Source organism: Arvicanthis niloticus, chromosome 21, assembly GCF_011762505.2.
Source record: "Arvicanthis niloticus isolate mArvNil1 chromosome 21, mArvNil1.pat.X, whole genome shotgun sequence".
NCBI classification, from domain to species: domain Eukaryota; kingdom Metazoa; phylum Chordata; class Mammalia; order Rodentia; family Muridae; genus Arvicanthis; species Arvicanthis niloticus.
In genome coordinates this window covers 50600251-50619405 of record NC_047678.1, presented here as the reverse complement: position 1 = coordinate 50619405, position 19155 = coordinate 50600251, and the positions used below count along the sequence as shown (strand labels likewise).

At 43.4% G+C, this 19155-nt stretch overlaps 1 protein-coding gene across 2 annotated transcripts in view; it reads right to left on the bottom strand.

Annotated features, from left to right (window-relative positions):
* LOC117693849 (protein THEMIS3-like) overlaps positions 1 to 19155 on the bottom strand; it is a 48804-nt gene that overhangs the window by 10040 nt on the left and 19609 nt on the right. The window contains exon 3 of one of the 2 annotated variants that reach the window (XM_034484614.2): positions 1772 to 2245. In XM_034484614.2, coding sequence (XP_034340505.1) covers positions 1772 to 2245 — 474 coding nt within the window. The remainder of the gene's footprint in view (positions 1 to 1771; positions 2246 to 19155) is intronic. The other variant, XM_076917255.1, reaches the window with a different exon arrangement.

The window sequence follows — 19155 nt, the reverse complement described above, 5'->3', positions numbered from 1 at the left end:
TTTCTCAGTTGATTTCTAATATAGTCATTTTGAGTGATTTAAAATGACTTTCTTATTTTTATTCATGTTTGTGTGTATGTGTACATACATGTGTATATACATCATATGTATGCATGTCCCCACAGAAGCCATCTCTCCAACCTCTCCTACCCTTTTCAGTGCTAGGGATTGGACCTAGTGCTTCACACGTGCTAAGCACATGATCTACCACTAAGCCACAGCCTCAGTCTTGCCTCGTTATTTTTAGCAATAAGCGTCATTCATTCATCTTGACAAAGGGAGAAGCTGCTCACCAACAATCGATTGGGAAGAGGACTGACTCTTAGATGAACAGGCAAGAAAGCTGCTTCTGGAGTCAGCTTCAGAACTGCACACAGGTGAGTGACCTTGGGGGCTGCGATGCTAGACCAACCCCTTCCATCACAATCACAGCTGTCGTCTGCTCGTTACTCAAAAGACCGAGTGGATTGAAAATAAAAAAACAGACATGAGCTGTGGAGACAGCGTGGAGCGAGGGTTCGGGGAACATGCCACAGTCAGTCTAAATATGGCCGACAAACAAAGTTGTAGCAACAAATCAAAGCGAGATTTCTATTGGAAACCTAACAATGGCGACCAGGAATCCTCATACCTGACCGTGGAGCTAAGTTAGTCTTTTACAAACATTGCCTACTTAAAGGGATCTTCCAGCGATCGAAAATTTTAAGGCTGCTGTAAATTCATGCTTAATATAATGCAACATTTCTTTTCTGCAAAGGACAATAAAGTGGCGGGGTCCATGAGAAGATGAAAGAGTGCGCTGGAATCTGGCTTTCCCGTGGACCATAAACAACACCGTAAAACTAATGGGTGGTGAGGGACTAGCTTTTATGATAACCTATAAGAAAATACATCAATAATAAATTTTCTCAAAGGAGAGACTTCTTTTTTATCTGCTCACAAACCCACCTGGATGTCACCACGGTATGGATATTTATTAAGGCAGTCAAATTAAAGCATCTTAGGTCTATTACAGGAATGTGTTTAAATATATATGATGATAAGAATGTAATGATGGCCAATAGGACAGAGCAGATATGTAACTCAGAGGATAAATCATCTCTGGCGGGAGTGCATCTTCAGCATCTAAGAGTTCTTCATAAATCAAGTGGCGAGGCCAGTGAGGTGAGATCTAACCAGTTTCTAAAAATGGGATCTTTGCAGCTGTTTCTGGGGTTCCTCACCCCACCAATCTACAAATCTTTGGGCCTTGGCAAGTTGCCTGCCCAGCCCAGAGCCACCGCTTTTTAGTTCATCACAAGGCCTTGAAGCAAATACCCTTCCACGCCTGTAGGGGGCAGTGTTCTTGCTTTCATCGCCTGTGGCACGGGTGCTTGAATATGATCTAAACTTGTCCTGCAAGATTCCTGTTCTAAAAACCTGGTTTCTAGAGGGGTGATGTTAAGACATGGCCGGATCAAGGCAGTTCTAGTAGCATACTGGCTTGTTCTTTTCTCAAGAGAGGGGCTTAGGACAGCGATACAGACTCCCTGCTATGGCTTCCTGTCTTACTACATGACCTTTCTCTCGTCCAAAACCCTGCTGTGACTTCACCCACCGTGAAGTTCTGCTAGAGCTGGTGCCATGTCCTTTCACTCTCCAGAGCTGATTTATAAAGCCTCATTTTTTTTTTTTTTTTTTTTTTTAAATAAGCATCCCCCTCCTCAAGGATTTTTGTTCCAGGATCAGAAAACAGACTAACACATGCTCCAAACTATTTTGCCGTACTTACCTGGCAGATACGCCGTCACTGAGAAATAGGGATGCAAAACTAAATGTCCAGTAAAGTGCTCTGGAACCAGGGGGCTAAGAAGCCTTAGACGATGTCCTGCTTGCACCCTAACTCTGCGTTTCCTCCCTGCAAGCAGCTTCCACCTCACGATGGTGTCAATGGAGTAGAACTGGTCGTCCTGGCATTCCAGGAAGTAGCCCCTGCAGTCCATGGGGAGGAGCAGTTTCAGTGGGGGCGTCTTCCTCAGTACCTCGCATCGCAGCAGCCTCCTCCCCTGACTCTCTTCAAAGCCAATCAAGGACAGCGTTTCTCCTTTCCTGAGCTTCATGGGCACATCATCTGTGGAGATGGGGATGGAGTTCTGGAAGCGGGGAGGATTTCTGTGGGCCACAGGACTCTGGGGAAGTCGGACAGAACGGATTAAATCAGCCACAGTTTCAAAAGAAACAGGGTCTGCAATCACTTGAAAGTTCCCTGCAGAGAAAATAAGAGAAAAGAGTGCTCAGGGTTTATCATGCAGGAGAATAGTGGGACTGTGTCTCCAAACCCCACACCGTTCAGAAGTACAGCCATGGTTATTGTTACCCTTTTAACACAGCTCACTCACCGGCTGGATTCCATGGACATAGAGCCCCTTCCTGAGAACCAGCCCTTCTCCATCTTATAGACTTGCTCACAAATCAGGTCCTAGCATATCTCCCCTTTGAGAAGGCTGCCATGCCTTCGGCCTCTCCTCTTCCCAAAGGGCACCACAGATCTCCACCTGTCCTTCCTGAGTTCAAACCACCTGACATCTTCTTGTCCTCAGACCACACCTGTTCCTAGCTCTCTGTTCCCTGCAACATTGTCTCCCATCACTGTCCCAGCAGCTGGTCCCAAATACACACTCTCCTGGCAGTTTCTCCAAAACATGCTCCCACTCCCTCTTTTGATTGCCTGGAACTCATTCAGCTCCCCCTGTAGGAAAGACTCTGTGCCTTCCAGAGCAAACTTCTCCTCACCCAACAGTTAGACGTTTCTGGACTTATATATTGTTTATCCCAACTTTGGTTTAACTCAAATTAATGAAATGACTAGGCTTCTTGGAACCCACAGTTTTGGAACCCAGCACCCTCTGTCCCTGCCCTGCTTGAAGACTGCACTGTTGGCTGTCTTTGCAGAGAACACAAGCACTCGCTGACTATATGACCATCTGTGTTATTAGATCCCACAGGCATTATAGTCTGGATCAAGTCCCCACTTTTGTCTCTGTGTGAGTCTCATTGTGTAGCCCTGACAGGCCTGCCTCTGCCTCCTGAGTGCTGGTATCAGAGGCTCATGACATTATGCCAGCCTTCTGACTTTCCACACTCATTACTCGTTTTGGTTTCTGAAAGAGTAAACCATGAGCACTCTTACTTCCTTGTGCTGTTTCTTACTTACTCATTCTATTCTTGTCCTACTGTGTGCATACATAAAACCTTCTTCCTGTCTAGAAAGTTACCGTCCCCCAATGCCAGATCCAATCAGATGCTTATTCTATTGGAAATTCCCATGAATCAAAAAGTCTTTATCTTATAAGACCATGTTTTCACTCACACACACACACATATATATGTATATGTACACGTATATATATATTCAAATGAGAAACATCCCACCAAATTTAACAGAGAATGATACCACTGAAGGAAACCAGGCACATGCTCAGTAACATGTTCACAGTGTTTTGGGCATGTTCTGTGTGTCTATGTGGATCCACTGCACACAAACAATCCCCTAAGACAATGACCCACCAGTCAAGAGTTCTCTATTTCCCAGGCCATAGAGACTGATTCAGAGATGGGCACATGATCCAAAGAGATCTTATCAGCATTCACTGAGACTTGGACAGTATAGTAAGATAAGCTAGGCAAAGATACATCTCATGACCACACCCCTCAGCCATACAAAGGAAGTTACACACAATGCACAGGAATGTGGCCAATAGGTAACAGGAAGTCTAAACCAAAACCAAGCCATTTAGAGAATGAGAGAGACAGAAGGGAGAGTGTTTTCCCTGTCAGTGCTGTTATAAACCGGGTGGTTTATAATCACGGTACACTAGACTCTATTTCTAGCACCGAGGGCTGAGAAGTCTTAAATCAAGGTGCCAGCAGACATACTGTCTAATGAGAGACTGTTTTCTGGTTCATAGGTGGTCATCTTTTCCTGATAACTTCACTTGAAAGGCAAGGGTACTCTCTAGGCCTCTTTTATAAGGAAACAAATTACTGTCATCAGGACTCTGACTAAACACCTCTTAAAGGCACCACCTCCTATTACCTTGAAGGCTGGGGTTTCAGTATTTGAAGTGGGGGTGGGGAAATGTACATTCAGGTCACAATAGAGAGAAAAAATAAGATGAAAGAAAAGCCTGAAATGATTAAGAGACAGCATTGGGCTCTGGTTAAAACCAGCTCTCTCCACCTCTGCATTTTGGCCACATGAACCTGTAATTTCCCTTTTCTGACTGAGGTGTTTTAAACTGCCTTTCTGTCATTTGGGACTGAAAGGACTCTGGAACCAGCAAGTGCTCGGATCTCGGTCTGTCTGACGTGTTAGCTGCGTCTCACAAACACTCAGAGGCTACAGCAGCTACTGTTTAACCCATGCCAAGAAGTGTGGTGGAAACACCCGAATGTTTAGAGAACTAATTCTAGAGAGACCGTTGATTTCCCATTATGGCCTCAGGTGGTTTTGTTTTCCTGTTTGATTTTCATATATAGGCTTTTTTCCCCTTTGGATTTATGTATTTATTTGATGTATGTATGTATGTATGTATGTATGTATGTATTTTTGAAATGGCTTTTCATTATGTAGTTCTGGCTGTCCTAGAACTCAACTATGTAGAATAGGCTAGCCTCCAACTCACAGAGATCCACCTGCCTCTGCTTCCTGAGTGTGTGACTCAAACTAAAGGTACGTGCCAGGTTTCTCGGGTTTTATGAAAGCAAAACCAATGCTTTTTCCACTAAATACTCAGACAACAAACAAACAAACAAACAAACAAACACAGCAGAAAACCAACCCACCCCCTGCCCCAACAAAAACAAAATTTAAAAACCAAAAAACCAAACCAAAAAAAAAAAAAAAAGCCCTAATAGATTGGACCTCAAAACTATTAAAAATGTTTTCTGCATCAAAGAATTCTATCAAGAGAGTGGAGAGGCAAGCTGGGTGTAGTGGTGCATGCCTTTAGTCCTAGCCAAGCAGATCTCCATGAGTTCCAGGCCAGCTTGCTCTGTCTACATAGTGAGTTTCAGGACATTCAGGGTTATGTAGAAAGACCCTGTCTCAAACAAAACAAAACAACAGACAAAAAAAAAAAAAAAAAAAAAAAAAAAAAAAAAAAAAAAAAAGAAAAAAGAAAATAAAAATACAATTCACAGAATGGGTTGAGAATGTCTAACCATTCTCTAAGGGGTTAATAATATAAAGAACATTATGACCCCACATCAGTGAAGCCACCTGATTAGGAAAGAGTCAAAAGATGGGAACACACTGCTCCCCAGAGTGCACAGATGGCCAAAGCACACTGAAGTGTGGTCAAACAGACATTAGAAAATGCAAGTCAAAACGACAGAGAGATATCCAATGCACACCACTTAGACTGGCTGGAAAAAAACACAAACGGGACTGGAGAGGTGACTCAGTGGTTAAGAGCATGTGTCGTTCTTGCAGAGGATTTGAGTTCTTTTCTAGCATGCACACCAGGTGGTTCACAACTGCCTACAGCTCCAGTGCCAGCACATCCAAAGCCTTCTTCTGGCCTCTGAGGGTACCTGCACTTACACGAACTCTCTCCACACAGATAATAATAACAAGCTACATCATCATCATGATCATTGTCATAATATCTTAAAAGAAACACACACACACAGGGCTGGAGAGATGGCTCAGTGGTTAAGAGCACAGATTGCTCTTCCGGAGGTCCTGAGTTCAATTTCCAGCAACCACATGGTAGCTCACAACCAATTGTAATGAGAACTGATACCCTCTTCTGGTGTGCCTGAAGACAGCTACAGTGTACTCCTATACATTAAATAAATAAATAAATAAATAAATAAAGAAAGAAAGAAAGAAACACACCACATACATACAGACAAAAGATACATACATACCACATATGCACATACAAACATACACACACACAGACAGACAGACATACACACAGACAAAAGATACACACCACAATACAGACAGACAAATATACCACACCACACCACAGATACTCACACACACACACACCTCAAGCACACAGAAAGTACCAGTGGTTGGTGCAGATGGGACGGGATTAATGTTTGTGTTGCTGACTGGAACAAAATGTAATATGGCCACTACTGTAGAAATAAACACAGTGGTTCCTTAGATGTTAAACAGTGACTCACCATGCAGTCAGTGATTCTACCTCTAGGTGTGGGAAGGAAGGACTCCAAACAAGAGCTTACGCAGACTTTTTTAAAAATACATTATGCATTATTCACATCAGTGAAGACAGGAGAAGCCCAAGAGAGTCTCTTTCCAGAAGAATGGATCAGGAAACTGTAGTCATAAAGACAGTGGGATGTGTTCCAGATTGAAAAAAGCTTTAAAAAAAACTTCTCTCCCAAATAGCAATGTTTCTCAGAGCTCATCTGTAGAGCCGGTGGATTAGTGGTTGCAGAGGGGAGAGGATGGGAAGAGAGGTGAACAGTTAACAGAAGAGAAGGATCTCCAGCTGCTAACCAAAATGGCCTAAAACTGATTTATGGCAGTGATCTTGCAATTGAGTTCTACTCTGGAAACAAGAGAACCCCCTTACTGCTGTGAACAGACACCATGACCAAGGCAAGGATATTTAATTGAGGCTGGCTTACAGGTTCAGAAATTCAGTCCAGTATCATCAAGGCTCAAACATGGCAACATCCTGGCAGGCATGGTACAGGAGGAGCTGAGAGTTCTATATCTTCATCTGAAGGTTGCTAACAGAATACTGGCTTCCCTGCAGCTAGAACAAGGGTCTTAAAGACCATGCATATAGTGACACACCTATTCCAACAAGGACATACCTCCTAATAATCCCACTCCCTGGTCCAAGCATATACAAACCATCACAGAAGGTGTGGGCTGAGGCAGTGAGGGTTGATGGCAGCCTCGCTCGCCCAGACTAAAACACCTCAGCTACACTGGAGAGGGTGGTGAGCCTACCTCCTCCCTTCCATTGGTTGTCCCAGCAGCCCCACAGCTATATTGATACGTGAGTTTGCTAGCTGTCAATGTTCAAATGATTTTGGAGATACAATGTCAAATGGCTCTTCCTGTCTCATCTGATGGAGGTGACTGGAGACCCAGGCACTGATTTGTGCTTGTGGCTGGGTCCCCAAGATTCCCCTATACTATGCTACCTATGTTCATACAGAATTGTAGTGCCAGTAGCACACTATGCAAGCATCCTTCAGGCCAGTGTTCTGGATTTCTACCATGGAAACACAGGTCGACAGTGCACAGAGATTCCTGGTCTTAGAGCTGGGTACACAGCTGACTTCCCGGCTCTGGGCAAAGCCTAAAGTCCTTGTAGTCAAGTCAGGACATGTGCATGAACCTTATATTATACAGACATTGATGGAAGGCCCAAGTATGGAGATGTGAAGTTAATCTCCTTGAGTCCAGTTTTCGGTATCCGTGTGGGCATGTGTCCCTGTCCCAAGGATCATGAGGTTCAGTCCTTCCTCACTGGCTGGTCACGTCCTGCGGGTGGGGACACTTTTTTAGTCCCTTGTCTATTCAAGTTCCATATACAGGGCTTGGAACATAACGTTATCTCCTTTTGATATCTGCAGGGATTTGATTCAAGGGTACTCAAGGCCTTTCTATAAAGTGGTTGTATTAATTCTATATAACCTGTACCATCTTCCTGCTATTTCACATCAGCTCCGAAGGACCTTTTCCTGGTATTCTGCTGCTGCTCAAGGACTAATGACCCAGGGAAAGATTATGTTCATTCTCAGCACCAGCAATTTTCTTTAGAGTGTTTTTGATCCGCACTTGGTTGAATGCCTTGTATAGAAAACTCACCCACACAAAAGGCCTACTGTAGCAGCTTAATAATGTGTGTTAAATTCTGTGTGCTCCCTAAGTCATCTAAAAGGTAAAACTGAGGGTGTAGTGACTGTAACCAATGGTTACAACTACTTGCACCAGATTCCAGAAAGCCACATGTCACCCACTCTTAGGCCTTTCCAGTCTTTTCATATCTTTCTCTCAGAGTCCCACTTCTCACCAGGTCCCAATGATTCCACACAACATATAATAATGTGCGTATATGAACATATGCTTATTGGAGAGGTCATCCCACCTAAGATTTATCTATTTATTGTTTTAAAGGGAATAGGCATACAGGAAGCATCTCCGGTTGCTTTTTGCCTGGGCCATACTAAGTGTGAGAAGTGACAAGCATCACAGACAAGGTCACTCGTCTTGTCAAGCCTATAGCTGAGCCAAAGAGACAGAATAAGAATACGAAATGACAGGTATGATTGTGGGACATAAAACCATGTCAGAAAGTCTGGTAAGGTAGAGCAGGTCAAGACCTGGAGACTCAGTGGGCACACCTGAGGCTTAGGTGACTTCCAGCTCCCTGTCAGACTCCTGACCTGGAATACATGCCATGCTTCTCACATAAAGGAAATGTGTCCTATAATCACATAGGTCCAAGACAGTGTTCTCCATGCTTATGAGATACCTAGAGGCCTGGAGGGCTTAGCCATTAAGCTTTCCTCCCAAGACATTTCTCCCTGCACGAGTATTTAATCTCAGGCTCACCCAGAGAAGTTGGGTATGGTTTTATGCATCCATTTTCTGTCATGATACTCAACTGTTTAGAACCATGGACTATCTGTTTCACCAAGATCCACTGAGGTACCTGGGGAAGGTCTTTGTCTACAGAACTGCAGCTTAATTTTCCCATAGAGAGCCTCTCTGCATTCCCAGCCACAACCTGGCTCCATCAAGCCAAGGACAATCACCCCCATGGGACAAGCCAAACACCCCCACCTCCCCTGGCCCAGGGTTAGATGCTGTTCCAGCCTGAAGACCAGGACTCCATTCTCTGCTCTTCCGTGACTCCTAGCAACACCTGGATGGATGTTCATGAATCTGAGAACCCCACGGCCCTGGCCTCACTGCAAGCCCAGGGACCCACATCTCAGACTGCGCTTTCCCATCCCACCCCACTCCTGTGTCTCGGTGGTGCTTCCCTACAGCCTGGTACTGCTCAGGCAGTGTGGGGTAACCCCAGTTAAACTCTCCTTCTGCCTTCCCAAGCAGCCATGCTCTGTGGCAGTGAGGACGTGGGCCAACATGCTGTTGTGTAGAAAGTAACTTTCACATGAAGTGCTGGCCATGGCTTGATCAAAGAGATGTCCAGAGGGACAGCCAACACCAATGGCCCAACTTGGAACAATGGATGAGCAAAGAGGAGACTCCCACAGAAGGACGGGGAAGGGAGGGGCTGACATGGCAAGGCCAAAGCAAGGAGGGTAAGGTGGGGACAAGAGACAATTCATGCAGGGATGTCACCAATAAATGACTAGAATATAATCAATCTTCAGAAGAAAACAGTGTATACATAATACAACTTCTAGTCACTAAGCACTTCATTACTGAACACTTTGGTTTTCTTCAATATTTCATTAAAAACTACTAATGGTACTTATTTGTTTATTTTCTATGACTATCTTAGGATATAGTTTTGGTGATGGAATAATTATCCTCTCTTACTTCACACCTGAGTGGTGACAGATACGTTCTCTTATATATTTAAAAAATCATCTATGCATGCAATGTAAATAAGGAATCGCTATTGTTGTATTGTTTAATGGGTAATGGTGAAGAAGATGATTTATAAATGTTTAGTATGGAAGCACTCAAAACTCTTTTCCATCCACAACTGGCCGCATCCATGTAGGCTCAGAACCCTCAGATGATTGCCAGCTGCGTGGTGCTTCTTATGTAGCAGGCACTTGGCAAACGGGGTGTTATTATTGCATGTTAAATGCGCTGCCCAAAATTTACAGGCAGAATATAAATATTGTTTCGTGAGGGCCAAAAATGTGATTGGTCGATGGAACCTAGAGACAGGGAAACCACATTCATCATGAGACTATCAGACCCAAGGTTCTTTTCCATGCATATTTGTGGTATTTTGAATAGGTTTGGCTTCTGTAAACTCATATGTTTGAATGCTTGGCCCATAGAGAGTGGCACTATAGGAGGTGTGGCCTTATTAGAAGTAGGTGTGGCCTTGTTGGAGGAAGTGTGTCACTGTTGGGGTGGGATTTGAAATCTATGCTCAAGCTGTATGCAGAGTGGCAGACAGTCCCCTTCTGTTGCCTGTGGATAAAAATATAAAACTCTAGGCTCCTGCAGCACCGTGTCTGCCTACAAGCTAGCATGCTTCCCTCCGTGATGATAATGGACTGAACCTCTGAACTGTAAGCCAGACTCAATTAAATTTTCCTTTACAAGAGTTGCTGTGGTCATAATTTCTCTTCACAGCAATAGAGACCCCAACTAAGACACTATTCATGATAGTTCTTGTCTTCTGTATCTGTTGTTTGGATATCTGGGGACTTGACAGCTTGGGGAAGCTTACTCCTCCCAGGCTGAGTAGTTCCTAGAGACAGCAAATATTTCTTAAGAGGACACTTTTGACAACACAGAGTCCATGCAAGCTGCCCAGCTTTTAAAATCTGCTTTTGGTTTTGTGAGGTGCTAGACCCATGTTATACACTGGCCTAGACACCCCAAGGCTCTTCCATGGGCTCTTCTTCACTACAATGTCAGACCTAACCTGACTCTCTTCTTGTTTCTGCTGAATGCTGCTCCTTGCTTCTGTGACCCTTCTTGGTATGGCTTGCCCCCTTGCTCTGGGGAACTGTGGGTAATAAGCTGTGGATATTGGTCTTGGTATACAGGGGGAAAAAAAACAAGTTCTCATTATTCTGTAAGACAATGTGTTAATTCACAGCTGTTCTGCAAGGAAAGGACTTCTATGTCCCTCTTAATAAATGAGAAGGAGGTGGCCATCCAATATCACAGAGATCAGTGCAGCTCCAAAGCCCAAATCGCCAATAACAATCACCGTGATGCAGCTGCAGCTGTGGTAAGATGTGTTAAGATGATGCATGCTGAGTGGCCACATGTCTTAGTCAGCATGCATTAGTGTGATGAGATACCATGACCAAGGCCACTCTTTAAAAGAAAGCATTAAACTGGGGCTGGCTTACAGATTCAGATACAGATTCAGCTCATTATCAGCAAGGCAGGAAGCATGGTGGCAGACCATGTGCTGGAGGAGGAGCTGAAAGCTACATCCTGATCTGCTGGCTGACAGCAATTCTGAGCTTGGTATAAGCTTTTGAAACTTCAAAGCCCAACCCTAGTGACATACTTCTTCCAAAGAGGCCACACCTCCTAATCTGAAGTAGTGCACTCCTTGATTATTAAGTTTTCAAATACAATTAGCCTATGAGGACTATTTTTATTCAAACAATCACATCTGTCTGTCTGTCTGTCTGTCTGTCTGTCTGTCTGTCTGTCTCATTGGATGGCCAAGAAGTCACTTTATAGATCCAGGTTAGCCTCAAATTCACAGACATCCACCTGCCTCTGCCTCCTGAGTGCTTGAATTAGAGGTGTGTGCTACCCAAACTGGCTCCATTAAAGGTATTTTATGTGTCAGCACGATGGATCAGTGGGTAAAGGGGCTTGCTGCACAGGCCTGAAGTCCTGAGTTCAATTCCTGGAACCCATATTAAGGTGGAAGAGAGAGCAAACTTCACAAAGTTGTCCTCCACGCATGTGCTATGGTATACACACACACACACACACACACACACACACACACACACACAAAAATTTTTTAAAAGTATCTTATGGTGTTTAATAGTGATCAGTAAATTTTCTGAAGCTCTTTATTTTCAATTTAGAATTAATCCAGCAGAGGAAGAAAAAAATCTTTCCTATTGTCTCAGTTTCTCACTGGTTTGGGAATAAATTACCTGATTACAGGCTTAGAACAACGAAGTCTCCAGGTCAGAAGGTCCAAAATGGGACTGATTGGGTTGGGTTTTTTTTAATCTTTTACTTGAAAATAGATCCCCCCCACACACAATATATTGTGATCATGGTTCGCCTCCCTCATCTCTTCCCAGACCCTCCCTACCCCCCCACCCATCTGACTCCAGTAAGTCCTACTTGGTGTGCTATGGTTTCATGTTTGTGCTTCCTCCATTGTGAAGGAATGCAGATTTATGTGCACCGTTTATCTCAATTGCCTTTAAAAGTCAACACTTAGGCCTCACATACTCAGAACCGGTTAATTTTCCATGGAGTTAATCTACAAGAATTAAAACATCTCATTGTTAAAAAGCAGCTCCTGTGAAGTACAAAGAGATAAAAGGCCCTCGACAAGCTAGGAAAAAATATTTGCAACTTACACCAAAATGGATGATATAATCAGTTCTTACAAATTGAAAAGAAAAGTAAAAATACTCAATTTAAAAAAAAAAAAAAAAAAAAAAAAACAGGCAAAGGAAGCCTGGCGTGGTGATGTTCTCCCGTAATTTCAGAGAGGCTGAGGCTGAGGCTGAGAACAGTTTGAGCTGTTTCCTTAAAACATCAAGGAAGACCTCTAAGGAGCTTGACATATACAGAGGCGGATGCAAACAGCTAACCATTGAACTGATCATGGGGTTCCCAATGGAGGAGTGAGAGAGAAGACTGAAGGAGCTGAAAGGGTTTGAGGCCCCATGGGGAGAGCAACAATACCAACCAACCAGAGCTCCCAGGGTCTAAACCACCAGCCTTGGGAGCACATAGGGAGGGACCCATGGCTCCAGCTGTATATGTAGGGGAGGATGGCCTTGTCTGGCATAGGTGGGAGAGGAGGTCCTTGGTCCTGTGAAGGCTGGATGCCCCAGTGTGGGGGAATTCGAGGGCGGGGGTGGGGTGGCGGTAGGAGTGGGTGGGTGGGTTGGGGCACATCCTCATAGAAGCAAGAGGAGGGGGTAGGATGGGGGTTTCTGGGTGGAGGGGGCAGAAATGGGGAAAGGGGATAACATCAGAAATTTAAATAAAATCTCTAATAAAAAAATCACCAAGGAATACAAATAACACAGGTGAGTAGCCAGGGTGCAGGGGAGGGCGTAGGATAAGCCTATGCCTCAGAGAAACACTCTAAGGGATTAAAGTAAGATGCCACCATTCAACCGCACAGTACACAGGGAATTCATTCTTATAGTTTGGAGTGTTTGAATTCTCAGAATTCCCACAGAAAATTTCATGTGCTAGTCAAGTACAGATTGTTCCGTCTTTGGGAGTGTTTGTCTCACCTTTAAACGGTGTAGAACCATAGTGGTATGCAACAGTGGGTGAATATCATTCTGTATCTATCCATTGTCAGAAAGAATAGCACCCCCCAGAGCCTTCTGGATGAAGATGGCGTGTCCCTGCCGCAAGTCTATTACTAAGAGGGAAGGTAGGTCACACAGCGGGCAGGGGCTGGCCGGTAATGTCTACCCCTTACCCCTTCCACCGAGTTTTGTTCTGTTTGCTTCATTTTAGGTAAAAACCGCTCTACAAGTAAAGAGAAAATTTAAATGTAGGCAACATTTTCCTGACATCCGTTTCTTTGTTCAGGAATGTATCTTCAGGAAGTCGTTAGAGTAAAACCAGGTGTACACTGTGCTCATGGCTCCTTAATTTGTGACCAGAAAATGTGCGCTTGGTCTGGCTACTGGAGGGAGTTTAGCAAGCACTGGTGTGGCTCTAACATGGAATCTTATGCGGACCTTAATGATCATAAGCAGACTAGGAGATCACAGAAGAAGCCGCTCATGGTACATTGAGAGGGAAAGACTGTGATGCAGAACCGTACTAGTAATGTGTGTCTGCGATTAAGTTTGCATGTTGCATCAAAGGCACAGAGACAGACAGAGAAAAAGACTGTAAGATTATGTGCCAAATCTAACCACCTCCATACAACCCGAGCTCAGTCGACACAACCCGAGCTCAGTCGACGCAACCCGAGCTCAGTCAACACAACCAGAGCTCAGTCGACCTGAGCATGATCGACACAACCGAGCATGATCGACACAACCCGAGCTCATAACAAATTCCCTTCCTTCAATGAATAAAGCTGTCTAAAGTTTATATTTCTTTATGTTTCTTGTAGTTTGTCTTGTACCAAATGGACACAACACTATAAAAATACCATGCAGCAAAGTAGAAGGCTTTGCTTTTCTTTCTTTTTTTAAAAACATTTTATTTTATGTATGTAACTACACTGTTGCTATCTTTAGAAACACCAGAAGAGGACATCAGATCCCATTACAGATGTTTGTGAGCCACCATGTGGTTGCCGGGAATGGAACTCAGGACCTGTGGAAGAGCAGTCAGTGCTCTTAACTGCTGAGCCGTCTCTCCAGCTCTTCTTAATTACTTGCAATATATATATAAAATATATATATATTTATATATATTTAAATATATATATATTTTAGAACTTCATTTTTCAACATCACACCTGATTAGTTACAGCTCACAGCAGAGGACTTTCCTGGCCTCAGATTCCCTGGGTGGTGGTTTTTCAGAAACATGTAATTTGAAATCAAACCATCTTGTTCATTTTTTGTTTATGCTGCAATTTTAAAAATTAAATTGTTTAAGGAGAAACTGTTTGAGTAAGCACCATGTCTTCTTTTTTTAATCCGATTGTAGTTTCTAAATTCATTTTTAATATACAAAGAAGTTGGAAATTAGCCTGCTACCCAGTGGGGCAGAAAACTTACTTATCTTGATAAGAAAAAGAAAGAAGTTGGGGAAGCTGCCCAATCTTATAATAAGACGTGACAGCGAATTGCTTCTTGTAGGAATGACTTAATTCAGAAGCTCTGATCGTTGTTTGGGTCACTGCTCTGATCTACACTGCACTTTGAACACGTGCACAAACCTGGGATCTTGTGCTTGGTGTCTCCTGGACTCTCTTTAATTCTCTCCATGTGCGGTTACCTTTTCCATCACTGGCTTTTTCCGTATGTTTCAGGAACATGTCACATGTTGGGATCACCTGTCAGCTGGAAATCACATCTTCAGTTTCCAACGGCTTCTAAATTCCTTTTATTCTATATTCAAGACGATCTCACTATGTAAGCTTGGATTGCCTCAAAATCACAGAGATCTGCATGCTTTTGCCTCTTGGGAGCTAGACTTAAAGGCACGGGCCACTACATCCAACTGGATTTTTAATTTTTAATTGTTGACATGTTCTTTATTCATTAATATTTGTGGTCTTTGTTCCGGTCAGACACACTCCACCACTAGGGGGCAAGCTTGAGTCAGTTCTATCCTCACAGATTTTCTGTCCACCTTCCTTTGAAAGTGTCAGGAGAAGGCAAATGGTCAGGGTTTTTCTTCTCTCACTGGACACACAATGCAGTCATTAGTCATATTCTTCAAGGTGCAGGCAGGATATAACAACCTTCTCATACTTTCTCCCTGGAGGTTGCCAAAGTTCCTTTGACTCTAAATATTATTGTCTAGTGGTCTCTACCAGATCTGTCCTCTGAGATTCTGTAAAGACACCACCTAGACCAGGGTGTTGGCAGACAGGAGAAGTGGTGTGTGTGTGTGTGTGTGTGTGTGTGTGTAAATTTATGTGTGAATGTGCGTGAGTGCCTGCATGTGTGTATTCATGTGCATGTTGTATTGAGATTATATTACTCAATCTTGTCCACAGATGTGGGATCTGAGACTCAATGGTTCATGTTGCATCCACTTGGCATCTTCAGCCGTCTTTAATCTGAAAGTTGCAAACCGAAAGCCTTGACTCCCACTTCCAGCCTCAAATGAGTTCTTTCCCCTCCACTCCTTCCTTAGGAAGTAAACACGTGATCTTCCCGCTACTCTTAAGTCAGAAGCCAGGACTCAGACTACCATCCAATCCACCGCTAAGTTCTGGTGGATCTCCTAAAGCATGTCTTGAGTACATCTGTTTCTCTTTAAGGCAACCTTTTCTACCATGTCCAGGACAGTGCTGAGCCACTTCAGCAGCCTTTGATCAGCCTCACCTCACTCCACTCGTTCACTAAACGTCTGCACAGGGAGCTGCTATGGCTTGACTCTGTGCCTCCAGATTTCAGGTGTGGGAAACTCAACCCCTGTATTGATCTGTTAGTGGTATTCGGAGGCAGGGACTTTGGGAGTGATGCGGGGTGGGTGGATCGTAAGGGTGGGCTCTCAGTGCTGTTATTGGCTAAGAAGTTTTACATGTACCAGGCTCAAATTTTTCTCTCTGTACATTATTTCCAAGAAAGCCACTAGATGTCTCTTGACCATCTTAGAGGGTAGGGCATGAAGAGAACCAGGGAGAGAAGTACAGGCCTGTGAGGAGGGAGCCAGGGGAGAGCCCGGGGTTGGGAGAGGGCTTTGTTACAATAAGGAGGACTAGGGAAAAAGACAAACTTGATCAGCCTGAGGCATTTGAACAGACTGGGAATAGAAATTGCAAATGATCCTGGGATACAAAGATACAAGAGATGATACAAAGAAAACCAAAGCAAATGAGCCAGGCATGATGGTATACACCCTTAATCCTAGTACTCCAGAAGCTGAGGCAAGAGGATCACGAGTTCAAGGCCAACCTGGGCTACATAATGAATTCTAGTCTAGCTTGGGATACATAGTAAGAGCCTTCCTTAAAAATAAATTTTCAAAAGAAGAGTGATTTAACTATTTAACTACTATATGGTTCAGCTGTGAATAACTGAATTGTAATCCTGTGTGTGTGTATGTGTGTGTGTGTACACAGACTAGGGTAGGAAGATAAAGAGAGCCACTTCTCTGCCTTCTATAACAGAAACTATCTTGAAGTGGGACAAAAATCAAGAAGGCCAGTGCAGTGGCCCTCCATACCTACAAGGTCACTCTGATGACTAATGACTTGGCAGAGGGCTGAACATACCTGGGAAAACATTGCATTTGTATTGAACATGCACAGACTTTATTTCTTAATATTCCCTAAACAACACAGCCCAACAATGATTCTCAGTATTTACGTTGTATCAGGTAGTGCAAGTCACCTAGAGACAATTTAATATATATATTATATATAATATATGCAAATCCTGTGTACTGTATATAAAGTACTTGGGTATCTGTAGATTTTAGTATTCTCAGGGGGTCCTTGAACAAATCCAAGTGGAAACCAAAGGATGTATTTTACTTAGAAATATGGAGATAAAGCAGGAAGATCTAATAAAGTATTTGCTTTAAGGAGTTAGAGAAAGAAGTGTGTGTGTGTTTGTGTGTGTGTGTATGAGTGTGTATGTTTGGGTATGTATATGTATGTATGTGTGCAAGTGTATGTATGTGTGTGTATGTATGTATATGTGTATATGCATGTGTATGTGTGTGTATGTGTGTATGTGTGTATGTGTGTATGTGTGTGTAGCTGCATGGAAAGGGAAAGAAATAAGAAAAAAGAGGAAGAGAGGGAGGAAGGGGAAGAAGAGAAAGCAAGGAGGGCTGGTACATTAGTTCACATAAAGATAATCACAATTCAAAGCAGTTTAATGAATGCCTTTCTTTAAAGTACTCACATCTTTTTTTAATAACATAGTTTTAAGACGTGTGTGGCTGTTTGCCTACACATATGTCTGTGCACTGCATGTATGCAGTGACCACTGAGGTTGGAAGAGGGCGTTGGATCCTCTGGAACTGAAATTACCCACAGTGCTATGCCACCATGTGAGTTCTGAGAACAGAACATGGATCCTTTGGAAAGACAGCCAGTGTTCTTAACCATGGTGCCATCTTGCTTGCCCTGAGCACTCACATTTTAAAATGAAGCAGCATTCCTTCTTAACTTAAAGAAATGGATCAGATCCTGCAGAGCCAGGCTCTGAGGATTATCCAGTGCCTGGCAGGCCATAGGCTAAAGAATGTGAAATCAGACAGTTAAGAGTGATCGGTGGGGTGTGGGGTGGGGGAGAGAGCACGATTGCCTAGCAGGTGAGGTCTGAGTTCCAACCCAACACTAAAAGAAAGAAAGAAAGAAAAATCCACACTACTTTGTTAACCTTCATACCTCTAGAGACTCCTGCAAAGTCCCATGCAGGAAAGTGAGGAAACATGGAATCTGGCTGAGGGCAAACCTAGGCTATCTATGGAAAAGGATGAGGACAGGCAGGAATTAAGGGGAGACTGTTCCTGTGCTTATTTTCTTAGTGGTAAAAGGGTAAATGTCAGAGGAAGTTTAGAAATTCAAACTTGGAACACCAGGCTCAGTGTGGAGCCCAGCCAGATGGGTTGGCTTGCTCTCTCAGCACAGGTGGGGGGGGGGGTGTTTCCCAGGCTGAGGATGCAGGTGCTTTCTCAACGTCATGATGGGACCGTCATGATGGGACCGTTGAGGTACCCCCTTGTGGAGAGCAAGCAGAAGGGAGGGGCTCTCTACCCTTTAGTACAGTTGTTTTACCTCTGGGACCATGACCTCAGGCAACAATTGACACTTAGGCAGAGCTTATACAAAAGCAGGCGTGGCAGTGTTACTGATAGCAGCTAGGAAGAAGACATAATCTTAGTTAACTATTTGTCTTTTGGGGATAATTTTAATAGCAATGTAAATAGTCACATGTGCCTGTATATGCTTCTGTCTTTGTTCAAAATGTGAGGGATTAAAATGATATTTGCAAAGAATTTGGTTTGATGCTATGTTATAATGTTAGTGGCAAGTAAAGTCATGTCTGCTATTAAGACCTATATTTGACCTATTTATACCAGTCCCTTTTGCTTGTGGAAGATATGTTTTAGGTTTGGGATTAGAGTCCTGAAATCATGAACTGTCAGTCAGCTTTGCATTACTACATCAAGATACAAAAGTCAATCATCTTACAAAAAGGACATGCTTATTTTATCTCAGTGTTAGGGTTTTGGCCCATGGTCTAGGCCACTGTAATTTTTGGCTCTGTGGGAAGATAACACAATTTGGTGGGAGCTCATGGTGGACAAATGTGTTTACCTCATAGATCAATCACATGAAGCAAAGACAGAGGAAAAAAGAGGGACTGGAGTTTCAACATCCCCCTCAGAACCCTCAGTAACCTCCCACTAAGCTCCACTTCCCAAGAGTGCTAAGGGCTCCCAAACCGTCATAAAGCCTTTATGGAACAGTCTAGACCCAAATGACAGAAATGATTAATAACAACACTGAAGAATTATGACAGTTTACTACAAGAAAAGTTACATGGATACTGTGTCTCTCTCAATGTGTTTGTATTTTCACCTTTTATTTAAAAGAAACACTTTGTAGCTTGTCATTGGCT